Below are 12,500 nucleotides of genomic sequence, written 5' to 3'. Positions count from 1 at the left end.
ACAGAACTCAACAACCAGCTATTCACATGTGTGTGAGTGTATTTGTGTGTGTGTGTGAGTGTGTGTGTGTATGTGTGAGTATGTGTGTGACTGTGTGAGTGAGTGAGTGTGTGACTGTGTGTGAATGAGTGTATGTGAGTGAGTGTGTGTGTGTGAATGAGTGTGTGCATGAATGTGTGTGACTGTGTGTGAGTGACTGTGTGTGAATGAGTGTATGTGAGTGAGTGTGTGTGTGAGTAAGTGTGTGTGTGTGTGCATGCATGTGTGCGCGTATGCATGTGTGTATGTATATGTCTGTGAGTGTACATATATGCACATACACACACACACGCACATGATGCATATACACACAAACATTGAAAAATATACTTGGATTATTTAATCTTCATAAATATAAATATAATTTTAAGAATTGTAATGAATTAATATTCTTTGAAGATGTTCTTTTTTTTTTTTGGTTCAAATTGTTATTTTCGTTTGTTTATATTTTACTTTAGGAGAAAAGCCAGCATAACAGGAAGCCCTGGTTCATCACCCCTATCAAGTCCAAAGTTGTCTCAACGTGCTACACCTACTAACAGCCCTACTAACACTCCTCCAACCTCCCCAAGAATCACTCCAGCACCATGGAAAACTCGTCTTCATACTATTAAAAACAGTTTTCTGGGATCTCCTCGCTTTCACAGACGCAAACTACAAGGTATTCCCTACCACAATGGCCTTCTTTTTGAAATGGATCAGATCTCAGGTGAATTATATTATCGGCATGTAGGAATTCAAAGCGTTGCTGGTTAGCAACTGCTGCATGGTCCCCGGACACAGCCTCGCTGTTATCCCTCGTTACCAGCTCTTGTCACTGCTGTAATAACTGCTTTACTAACAACCGAGCCAAACCTAAACAACATTCTGTTTTTATCTGAGATTTGAGTCATTTTTTTTTGACATTCTTACCATTCTTTATTTTTGTGTGTAAAACATTTTATGAAAAATGTTTTTTTTCTCTTGTTTTTATAAATTACTTTTCTAAATTACTTAAACTATAACTTACAAAAAACATTTTAAATACCATATTTGAATTCTGGTAATTCACATCTAAGTTACTATATAAGATTATTTATCGAGCGAGTGTGTAATTTAACATATAATGATATTTTGGACAGACTTGGATCGTGAGATCTGAAGGGTGGAGGTGATGCTAGAAAGGAAAATGTTATGTCCTAAGTAAAATAGTTCCATTTAAGCATTAAAAAGAATGGGTTCTAGATTTGATTTACTGAAAGCTAACATCTGCAGTTTTAGGGGATTTAATTGTAAATCACTGAAGCCTGAAAATTTATCATCATTATTGCTAATAATGCAAGACTATATGTGAAATGTTAGTGTTTAATTTTGGGGAAATTTTTCAGAGGGTTGTGGAAAGTAGTGGGTGAAAAGATTGCTTTGACCTTTTTTGAAAACATGGCAACCTCTCTAGTGCTGGTGCCACAAAAATATTGCATGCAGTTCATTTTGTAAAGAGGTTGCCATGAGGGAAGGCATCCAGCCCTTCCTATCAACAACCAATTTACAGTGTTTTATTTTCACCAAACCTTAAGTGAAACCTTTGAATGAAATGTGGTCCTCTGACCCACCTAGGAGTGTAGTAACAACTGTGCAACCCTTGCCAAGATGCAAAGCAGATATAAAACATTATTGATGATGATTTTGAGATATCTTGCAGTGCAGGACAGAATTCTCTTTACCAATATCGCATTTGAACCTGTTATTTATTGAAATCAATAATCATTTTCATCAATAATTTATCGTTTTGAACATATTTTATTTAGGGTTATTCCTCTGTTACCAAATTGCTCTTTACTGTGTAGAATTCTACAAGATATCAGCAATTTCCCACTTTTATTCTGGTAAAAATAATTAAATAGAAATAAAAAGTTAACAAGATGGAATTTAAATAAATGTTAATTATTTCGGTAGCTTTCTGAAGGTATCTGTTGCTAGTTTTTTTCTAACATATTTAAGTGTATATAGATGTATGTTGGTATGCATGCATGTCTATATGGGTGTGTATATATGTATGTATGTGTCTGTGTGTGTGTGTATGCTAACATTTCATAATATTTGTGGTTACTGTTTCCAGCATCTGGTCTTCACTAATGTATATGTATGTGCATGTGTGTGTATATATTATCACCATCATTCTTTTCTACTCTAGGCACAAGGGCTGAAATTTTTGGGGGAAGGGGGCTAGTTGATTAGATCAATCCAGTACGCAACTGGTATTTAATTTATTGACCTCGAAAGGAGGAAAGGCAAAGTTGACCTCAGCGGAATTTGAACTCAGAACGTAACGGCAGATGAAATACCTATTTCTTTACTGCCCACAAGGGGCTACACAGAGGGGACAAACAAGGACAGACAAACAGATTAAGTCGATTACATCAACCCCAGTGCATAACTGGTACTTATTTAATTGACCCCAAAAGGATAAAAGGCAAAGTTGACCTTGGCAGAATTTGAACTCAGAATGTAACGGCAGACGAAATATCACTAAGCATTCTGCCCGGCGTGCTAACGTTTCTGCCAGCTCATCATTGTCTTCATCATTATCACCACCATCATTACCATCACCACTACCATGATCACCATCAGCATCATTGTCATAAGTTGACATCCTCTTCCTATGCTTGCATGGGTTGGACAGTTTAACAGCGAATGGCAAAGCAGAAGACTGCACCAAGCTCCATTTGTCTGCTTTGGGATGGTTTCTATGGCTGGATGCCCTTCCCAATGCCAACCACTTTACAGAGTGTACTGGGTGCTGTGTTTCTTTTACATGGCAGCAGCAGCAGTGAGGACACCAAGTAACTGGCAAGGCACCCCACCCTGACAGAACAGGGAGTAGTATGGGGGGGGGTGGCTATGTTATGAGAGGTTAAAGTCTGAATAGAGAGACAAAAATAGATGTCTTGCAGTGGAAGAGAATTATGACTACCTTAGCTGGGGAGAGAGAGAGGGGAGGAAGATAGGGAGAGAAGAAAGAGGAAAGAGAGAGAAGAAAGAAAAGAGAGAGAGAAGAAAGAAAAGAGAGAGAGAAGAAAGAAAAGAGAGAGAGAAGAAAGAAAAGAGAGAGAGAAGCGAGAGAGGGGGAATAAGATGGTGAAGATGTGATGGGGTGGGGGTACACCCAACATACAGGGAGGCGCATGTAAGTGAAGTTGGGCCAAGGGTTGGATAGGGTGAGTGTGTGGGTAAGTTCAAGGGATTGCGAAAGGTGCATGAAGGGTGGTGGGGAGGGAAGAGATTGCATCGAGCGGATGCAAATAGTGGGAGGGGGTGTCGGGAGGAGATGTTGTTGAGGAAGAAATTCAACAGGAACACATTGCATGCACACATAATCATATTTGCATAACGATGCGTTGGAACACGTGAAGCTTTGCGCCCTTGAATGCACACAAATTCACTGACCCCCACTTCCACCTCCATTCCATTTCATAACTCCAGTACAACAGCATCGACTTACTATTCTGTATGCACACATCTGTCACCTCCTGTCTCTCTTAAAAACAATTTTGAGGAGAGGAGATTTAATCAACTATTTCACCAACCTCTGTACATAACGGTGCTTTATTTTATCGACCTTTCAAGGATGAAAGTCAATATTGATCCTAACAAGATTTGAACTCAGAATATAAAGGGTTAAAATAAGCTCAAAGTTGAAGAACCTTACCTAAGAGCTATTTTATTTGGGACAATTTCATTGTTGTCTCCAGGTTTTACTGTGGTCTTTGAATTGAATGATTTTTATTGGTTTGCCATTTTATTGTATCATCTCAGGTCGTTTGTTAATGATGACTAATTTCTTTTAATTAATATTGTAAAATTTTGATTTCAAATTAATACCTGGAAATGTTAATTGTTTGGATGCATGCATTGCTATGGAAACTAAAATTGAAAGGTGACTAATTTTTGGTTGTTTGTCACGAATTGGATGAAATTTGTATCTTATAGAATTCTGTTGACATGAATCAGTTATGACTATGTGTGTTTAAATGTGTGTTTGTGTGTGTGTGTTTTTGTTTGTGTGTGTTTGTGTGTTAGTGAGTGTGTGTGTGGGGCGTTTGTGAGGGTTTGTCTGTGTATGTGTGTGAGTGTTTGTGTGTGTGTTCGCATGTGTGTGTTTGTGTGTGTGTTTCTGTGTGTATTAGTGTGTGTGTTGGTGTATGTGTGTGTGTATTCGTATATATGTGTGTGTGTTTGTATGTGTGTGTGTTTGTATGTGTGTGTGTTTGTGTGTTAGTGAGTGTGTTTAGGGGGTTGTGTGTGTGTTAGTGTGTGTGTTTGTGTGTATGTTAGTGTGTGTGTACATATATATGTGTATATATATATTTACACATGTATATATGTCTGTATAACCACACACACACATACACACAAACACACACACATACACACACACACACACATGTACATGCAAAGCTACTGATTCAGAGTCATTGGATGGGTTGCTTTGTGGTAATTATTCTGGGTCTCTACACTCAGAGTTCAAATCCCATCTACTGATCCTTCCAGCCCCAGCATGCCCCCATCAAGTCCTCAGTCCTCCTCTTATCAAACAACCTCACACCACACATTTCTCTCACCACTGCTCTCTCAGTCCTTCTCCAAATTACCATCTCTCTCTCTGTCTCTCTCTCTCTCTCTCTTTCTCTCACTCTCTCTCTCCCTTTCTCTCTCTCTCCTTCAAACACCTTGTCTCCCTCCCACACAGCATTGCAGCTCTCACACTACTCCTATAGACCTTTCCTTTCGTCTTCAACGAGAACCTTTTAACCCACATAATAATGCCCCACATTCCCTGAACTTCACCCAGCACACTAAATTTACTTAACACCTGATTGATTATAGACAGGAGACTTAAAAGAACCACAGTACTTCAGGTAGCTCAAAATAGGCTGGTATTTATGGTGGATTTACTTGGACTGATATTTTCTGACTGATGTTGCTATTTGTGGTGTTCTGATTCCTTCAGAAGACTTGTATTATCCACGAAGAAAGAAGAAGCTTGCAGGTGATGTGTGACACATCTTAGAATTTCCTTGCAAAGGAATTTATTTTTCGTGGATATATACTATTGTTATTTTTAGAGAGTGTTGTTGTCAAGGACAGCGAGCTGGCGGAAGCATTAAAGCTATAGACTAAATGGTTCTTTATGTTCTGGGTTCAAATCCTGCCAGGGTAAACTTAGCCTTTTATCTTTCCATGTTAGTAAAACAAGCATCAATCATACTAAGGTTCATGGTATCAACTTACCATTAAAGGCGGCGAGCTGGCAGAATTGTTAGCATGCCGGGTGAAATACTTAGCAGTATTTTGTCTGCCACTACGTTCTGAGTTCAAATTCCGCCGAGGTCGACTTTACCTTTCATCCTTTCGGGGTCGATTAAATAAGTACCAGTTATGCACTGGGGTTGATATAATCGACTTAATCCGTTTGCCTGCCCTTGTTTGTCCCCTCTGTGTTTAGCCCCTTGTGGGTAGTAAAGAAATTGAAATAGGTATCAATTTACCATCTCCCCTCAAAATTGCTGGCTTTGTCTTTAAACGAGAAACCATTATAAGCGGGTGTTGTATGGCAGTGGTGGGGCAAAACGGTTAGAATGTTTGGAAAATGTACCTTGCAGTATTTTGGTCATCATTTTAGTTTCTGAGCTCGTGTTGCCTTTCATCCATTTGGGGTCAATAAAATAAAGTACAAGGGTTGATTTAATCAACGAACCCTCTCCCCCAAAACTGTTGGCATTATATCTAATTTAGAAACAATTATCATTACAGAATACCAAGGTGGCAGGATTGTTAGCACACCAGGTGAAATGCTGAGTGGCATTCCGTTTACCTTGATGTTCTGAGTTCAAATCTCACCGAAGTTGACTTTGCCTGTCATCCTTTCAGGGTCGATAAATTAAGTACCAGTGAAACACTGGGGTCGATGTAATCAACTAGTTCCCTCCCCCAAATTTCAGGCCTATAGTAGAAAGGATTATTATTATTACAAATTCTGCTGAGGTCCACTTTGCCTTTCATCCTTTCAGGGTTGATAAATTAAGTACCAGTGAAACACTGGGGTCGATGTAATTGACTAGCCCTCTCGCCCAAATTTCAGGCCTTGTGCCTATAGGAGAAAGGATTATTAGGGAACACTAAGATGGCAAACTGGCAGGATTGTTGTTAGCACACCTGTCGAAGTGCTTAGTGGCATTTCGTCTGGCATTACATTCTGAGTTCAAATTCCACAGGGTCAATAAAATAAAATACCAGTTGAGCACAGGGGTTGATGCAACCAACTGCCCCTTCCCCCAAAATTGCAGGCCCCAAAATAGCAGGAAAGATTATTAGGTAGCTCTGGATTAACTAACAGTTATTGGATTGGCAAAATTATTCCAGTGTGAGATAATATACCTTGCTCTGTACGATCCGAGTTCAAATCCTGTCAGGATCATCCTTGGTCTTCATCCTTCCTAGGTTAGAAAGTGAAAGACCAATCAAATGTTGGAGATAATATCATCAACTGTTCCCCCTCCCCACAAAATTCTGACATTGTGTTCAAGTTGGACACTATTATTATTATTTCATGCTTGTATCAGGTCTTCCCAATATTCTTCAAACCATGCAATTGGCAAGAAGTTTTGGAATCTGGGAATGTTGTGTGTAAGAGAAGAATTTTTATGAGACTGAAAATAGTGCTGAGTAAAGTTTGCAGGTAATCTTAATAGAAATGGCAATGGAAACATTTGTGTTGCTTAAAATAATAATAATAATGTATATTATAGTATACAGTGCTCAGGTGCACCACAACTTGTCAAAAGTGTGTATAAAGTATATGCAGTAATATACAAATGTCTGGAAGGAATCTAGGAATGTTGTGTGTAAGAGAAGAATTTTTATGAGACTGGAAATAGTGCTGAGTAAAGTTTGCAGGTAATCTTAATAGAAATGGCAATGGAAACATTTGTGTTGCTTAAAATAATAATAATACTGTATATTATAGTATACAGTGCTCAGGTGCACCACAACTTGTCAAAAGTGTGTATAAAGTATATGCAGTAATGTACAAATGTCTAGAAAGCGAACAGTGTATGAGTCAGATAGATGCTTGCGTGTGTATGGAGGGGAGAAAATCAGGTGTAGTGTTGGCGAATCTCAGGAAGCATGGAAGTTTTGAAGGATGCAGTGCTTCTGTCATAAAAGTAGAATTATTCTGTCATAAAAGTCTGTCATAAAAAAAGGAAAGCTTGGAGAGTGTTTGTGGATGGGTGAGTGAATTTAGTGTTGCTCAAAGAGGTACGGAACCATCATGATGCAACAGGGGTAAACCAACATATGCTATTGGGCCCTGTTACTGATATTGGGAGTCATGCTCTATGCCTTGACCCGAGCATAGGACAGGGCTTGCCTCTCTGAGCTGGGAAATGAATGGAATGCCTGGTGTGTGTCTTGTTGTGGCTACCCCCTCCTAAAAAATGGGGAATAGACCTGGGTATATGTATGTATATGTATAAAATATATGTAGAAAATTATTGGATTTCTAGTTTAGCAATTTAACTTTCTGCATTTGCTGAACCCTTTTGTTATCATATTTCTGGTAAATTGCCCTTTTTTTGTTTCATTTACTTTTGAAAATAATGAAGAATTTAAAAAAATACCTTTACCATGATTAAAAGTGGTATTTGTAACATAATGACCATGAAATTTTAATGGACATTTTTAATATAGATCATTTTCATCAGGAAGTTTGTGTCACAGAAGTCATAGAACCAAGGGTAGTGCCAGATGGTTTGGTATCAAAAGGGTTAAGAGGAAATAAACAACATGGTTATTTTTTCCTGTTTTTCTTTTATTTCTTTTTTAGAAAAAATTTCTGTAGAAATGTGATAATTCTTTGTTTTATGAAAAGTATTGATGTTTTATGAAATGTATGTCTAAATTAATTTTATTTTTGCAGTTCCTACGAGCGACGATCTTGGTTGTACTCCTGAATCCTCTCCTGAGTGAGTAAATGTTTTGGTAACTTTTTTGGGAATTGTGTCTGTGACCAGGTCTTCAATGCACAACAGAGACCCTCCATCACATTATATTATTGTACAATACTATCTCAAAAAAATCTGAATATAATGGCGTTTATGTACTCTAACTCTTTAGGCATTCAGATTAAATTAATTTTCATGAATTATGTGTCTTAATTATGTAATTATTGAATTGGTTATGCTTATTCCTAATGAAATAGCTGTTGAAAGTACTTAACTGATGATCTATCTGTGAAATTTATGCTTTTCTACCTTTTATAATAAACATACACATTATATATATATATATATATTATTCAAAGGAATTCCAATTCTGTCTGTTTTTTATGTTTTATTTATATGTTTTATAATATTAATGTAGAATATAGAATATAATAAAACATAAAACAAACTGACTTGGAATTCCTTTGAATAATATATATCCCTCCGTACACAATCATACAAACCCCTATATACATATATATATATATATATATATATATATATATATATATATATATATATATATATATATATATATATATATATATATACAACTTATAGACAAGGGCCCTTGTTTATAAGTTGTTTATAAATTTAACATTTAAAGGTATTTTTTAATATGCTGGCCGTTGATAGAATTTTTTCGAAAAATTTTATATATATATATAATATATATATATATATATATAAAATATATTAGAGACAAAACCACTATTTTGCAAAACAAACAAGGAAATACTTAATCAATACATAAAATTTAATAAATTAGGTGTTTATTAAATTTTATGTCTTGATTAAGTCTTTCCTTGTTTGTTTTGCAAATAGTGTTTGTCTCTAATAATATTTTATAATATTTTACTATAAATTGGATTTAATCCTAAATTGATTTGTCCGTAAATTTGGATTTATTCCCTAATATTATTATTTATATATATATATATATATATATATATATATATATATATATATATATTATATATATATATGTTGTCATTGTTGCTGTGGCTGTAAAACTATGTTCATATTTTCAGAATGACAAAACGGTCATGGTTTGGTGCTCTAATGGGAACAGAGCGAGAAGAACATCACTTTGTTATCGTACGTGACAAACCCTTGAGTCAAGTGAAAGCAGATTTAGTTCATGCTTTCCTTTCAGTAAGTGCAGCCCTTTTTTTAAAATTTTTTTGTTTGTTTTTTGTTAATTACAAAAAATAGAACTATTAATTATTTCTCTATGATTTTATTTGGTTAATTGCTGCAGAAAAATTGTTTGTATCGTTTTCTTATTTTAAATTGATTTTAAACTTGTCTTACTATGTTTACCATATCTCTAATTCTACTGTACCATGCTAGATGTTCTTGTGTTAATTGCTGTTGCCTTGTGTGTGTGTAATGTCCATTGATATCTTTTGGCTGATGTTTTTCCTTCCTATTTATCAAAGAAAGCACATGCACACAAGCACTTTCACATAAACCTAGTGGCAGCATCTGTATAGGAACTGCAGAACTGCAGCACCCCCTATTTCCACTCGATATTATCGATAACATTCAATATAATGAGTCCATTTTTCTTTAATTCTTTCTTTATACTTGTACATTGTATAATCGGAGGCGCAATGGGCCAGTGGTTAGGGCAGCAGACTCGCGTTCATAGGATTGCGGTTTCGATTCCCAGATCGGGCGTTGTGAGTGTTTATTGAGCGAAAACACCTAAAAGCTCCACGAGGCTCCGGCAGGGGATGGTGGTGATCCCTGCTGTACTCTTTCACCACAACTTTCTCTCACTCTTACTTCCTGTTTCTGTTGTACCTGTATTTCAAGGGGCCTGCCTTGTCACTCTCTGTGTCACGCTGAATATCCCCGAGAACTACGTTAAGGGTGCATGTGTCTGTGGAGTGCTCAGCTACTTACACGTTAATTTCACGAGCAGGCTGTTCCGTTGATTCGGATCAACCGGAACCCTCATCGTCGTAACCGACGGATGCTTCCATCTATCCACATTAATGTCAACAGCCATTCCCTAGTTTATGAAAAAAATACAAAAATATTTGTATAGAACTGTGCACTTTACAGTTCCAGTGATGAGGTGTTTGGCTGTTGTGCACATGCTCACATGTCTGAGATGGGAAGCTTCATGCTAGGGAGAGACAGCACTGTTGTTCACGCAGTGCTGGTGAAAGGTAGTGTTTCTTTTTCACTTTGCGTGTGTTGTACTTAAAAACGTGTTTATATTCTTGAATGTGAATAAAGTGTAGAATTAGATTATTATCCTGCTTCCAGCTTCAGTGTTGCTGCCAGGATTTGAAAAATAGGGCTGAATTTTCCCTCTTATATTGTAATTTAGGGTGGGTGGGTGAAAAACAAGGGGGGAATTTGCAGCGGTGTTCAGTGAATAAATTAAACACACTACCCGGCTGTGACTAAAACATAAACTGATTGAGTTTATGTATAAATATTCTTTTTATATATTTGTTTCCTTTTATGCAATATTAAAACAATAGCTAACATTTTTTCTGAAGCTGCACCATCACTAATTTTATCTACGAGCTGCCACTGCATATATGTATAGACACAATGGTATTTCCTCCTACCAAAATATTTCTACCCCATAATTTTCAGTGAAAGCTGCCAATAAAACAAACATCATTCGGATACTTGTATATATATATATATTATTGAACCTTGGGAGGGGCATTATGCCAGTAATAATAAACACACACACTGGTTCGATCCTTTACTGTTATTGTTAGCTAATGGGTTAGTTACTCCGCTAACAAATTTATCAATCAGCCGTTCTTTTACTAGTTTTTCTAACTCATATGTTAAACACTTTGGTCAAATAATTAATCGATAGTTCAAATGTTCATTATTGTTTGTGTTGTCATTTCTGTTTTTTCCTTCTTTTGTCAAATAATTATTTTGGCGATCTTTCGGTACAAATACCATAACTGCCAATTATAAACCCACGTGGGTTTATTTACATTTCTGAAAAAAAAATAAAGCCTTTTCCCCCACCCCTAACCCTAACTCCACATATATAAAAAAAAACCTTTATGGAAAGTGATGATCTTCTTCAAATAGGTGCCTTCTTCTTATAGGCGCAGGAGTGACTGTGTGGTTAGTAGCTTCCTTACCAACCACATGGTTCCAGGTTCAGTCCCACTGCGTGGCATCTTGGGCAAGTGTCTTCTACTATAGCCTCAGGTCGACCAAAGCCTTGTGGGTGGATTTGGAAGACGGAAACTGAAAGAAGCCCGTCGTACATATGTATATATACACATATATATATATATATATATATTGTCAAGCGATGTTGGGGGGGACAAACACAGACACACACACACACACCACACACACATATATATATATATATATATATATATATATGTATAAACATAGTAAAAAGGTAATAAAATAAATTATTATTACCGGTGATCTAGCACAAAAGACAAATTAGCCATTAGGCTATATGTTATTCATATATAAGTACATTAAAAGGCCTCTAAAAGAAGAAGCAAGTACTATATATATATATATATATATATAATATATATATATATATGTCTGTGTTTGTCCCCCCAACATCACTTCACAACGGATGCTGGTGTGTTTACGTACCCGTAACTTAGCGGTTCGGCAAAAAGAGACCGATAGAATAAGTACTAGGGCTTACAAAGAATAAGTCCTGGGGTCAACTTTTGCCTGACTAAAGGCGGTGCTCCAGCATGGCTGCAGTTAAATGACTGTAACAAGCAAAAATGTAAAAATAAAAAAAAAAAGTAAACGTAAACAAACAGACTTGGCAGTTATGGTACTCATACCAAAAGATCGCCATTATTTCATCTCACCGTTGCAATCTCTTCAGTGACACACCTCTTATTACTTTCATTTCTTTTGTGGAGGCACATGGCGTAGTGGTTAGAGCAGCGGACTCGGGGTCGAGGGATCGCGGGTTCAAATCTCAGACTGGGCGATGCGTGTGTTTAGGAGCGAAACACCTAAGCTCCACGCGACTCCGGCAGAAGGCAATGGCGAACTTCTGCTGACTCTTTCACCACAACTTTCTCTCACTCTTTCCTCCTGCATCTTGCAGCTCACCTGCGACGGGCCAGTGTCCCGTCCAGGTGGGGAACCTATACGCCAAAGAAGCCGGGAAAACGGCCCTTATGATCCACATATGGCTCGAGAGGGAACAAACAACATTTTTTCATTTCTTTTTTTTTATTTTATCTAGTTTCAGCTCACGAGCTGTGGCCATGCTGGGGCACCGCCATTTCTTTTGTATATATATTTCTAATTATATTCCCTCGTTGTTTCGTTTAGACTCCAGATATGAGTCACAGTGTTGTCTCAACTACAACGTTCCGAGCAGAATACAGGAGATCCAGCAGTGCTTCCATGTTTTCCCGTAATGTTCGATTTCAAGTGGATATCTCT

The 12,500-nt window shown here is 37.0% G+C and overlaps 1 protein-coding gene across 9 annotated transcripts in view; it reads left to right on the top strand.

Moving 5' to 3' along the window:
* Nucleotides 1–12,500, top strand: part of LOC115217166 (serine/threonine kinase SAD-1-like) — a 362,920-nt gene that overhangs the window by 311,885 nt on the left and 38,535 nt on the right. For 7 of the 9 annotated variants that reach the window (XM_036507076.1, XM_036507071.1, XM_036507075.1 and 4 more), the window contains 4 exons: nt 498–748; nt 8,000–8,045; nt 9,095–9,218; nt 12,387–12,500. The exon at nt 12,387–12,500 is cut by the window's right edge and continues 61 nt beyond it. In XM_036507076.1, coding sequence (XP_036362969.1) covers nt 498–748; nt 8,000–8,045; nt 9,095–9,218; nt 12,387–12,500 — 535 coding nt within the window. The remainder of the gene's footprint in view (nt 1–497; nt 749–7,999; nt 8,046–9,094; nt 9,219–12,386) is intronic. The other 2 variants (XM_036507077.1, XM_036507072.1) reach the window with 1 other exon arrangement.

This window comes from Octopus sinensis, linkage group LG11, assembly GCF_006345805.1.
Source record: "Octopus sinensis linkage group LG11, ASM634580v1, whole genome shotgun sequence".
In the NCBI taxonomy this organism is placed as follows: domain Eukaryota; kingdom Metazoa; phylum Mollusca; class Cephalopoda; order Octopoda; family Octopodidae; genus Octopus; species Octopus sinensis.
Note: the sequence above shows the minus strand (reverse complement) of the source record. Positions and strands in the feature narration are given on the sequence as shown.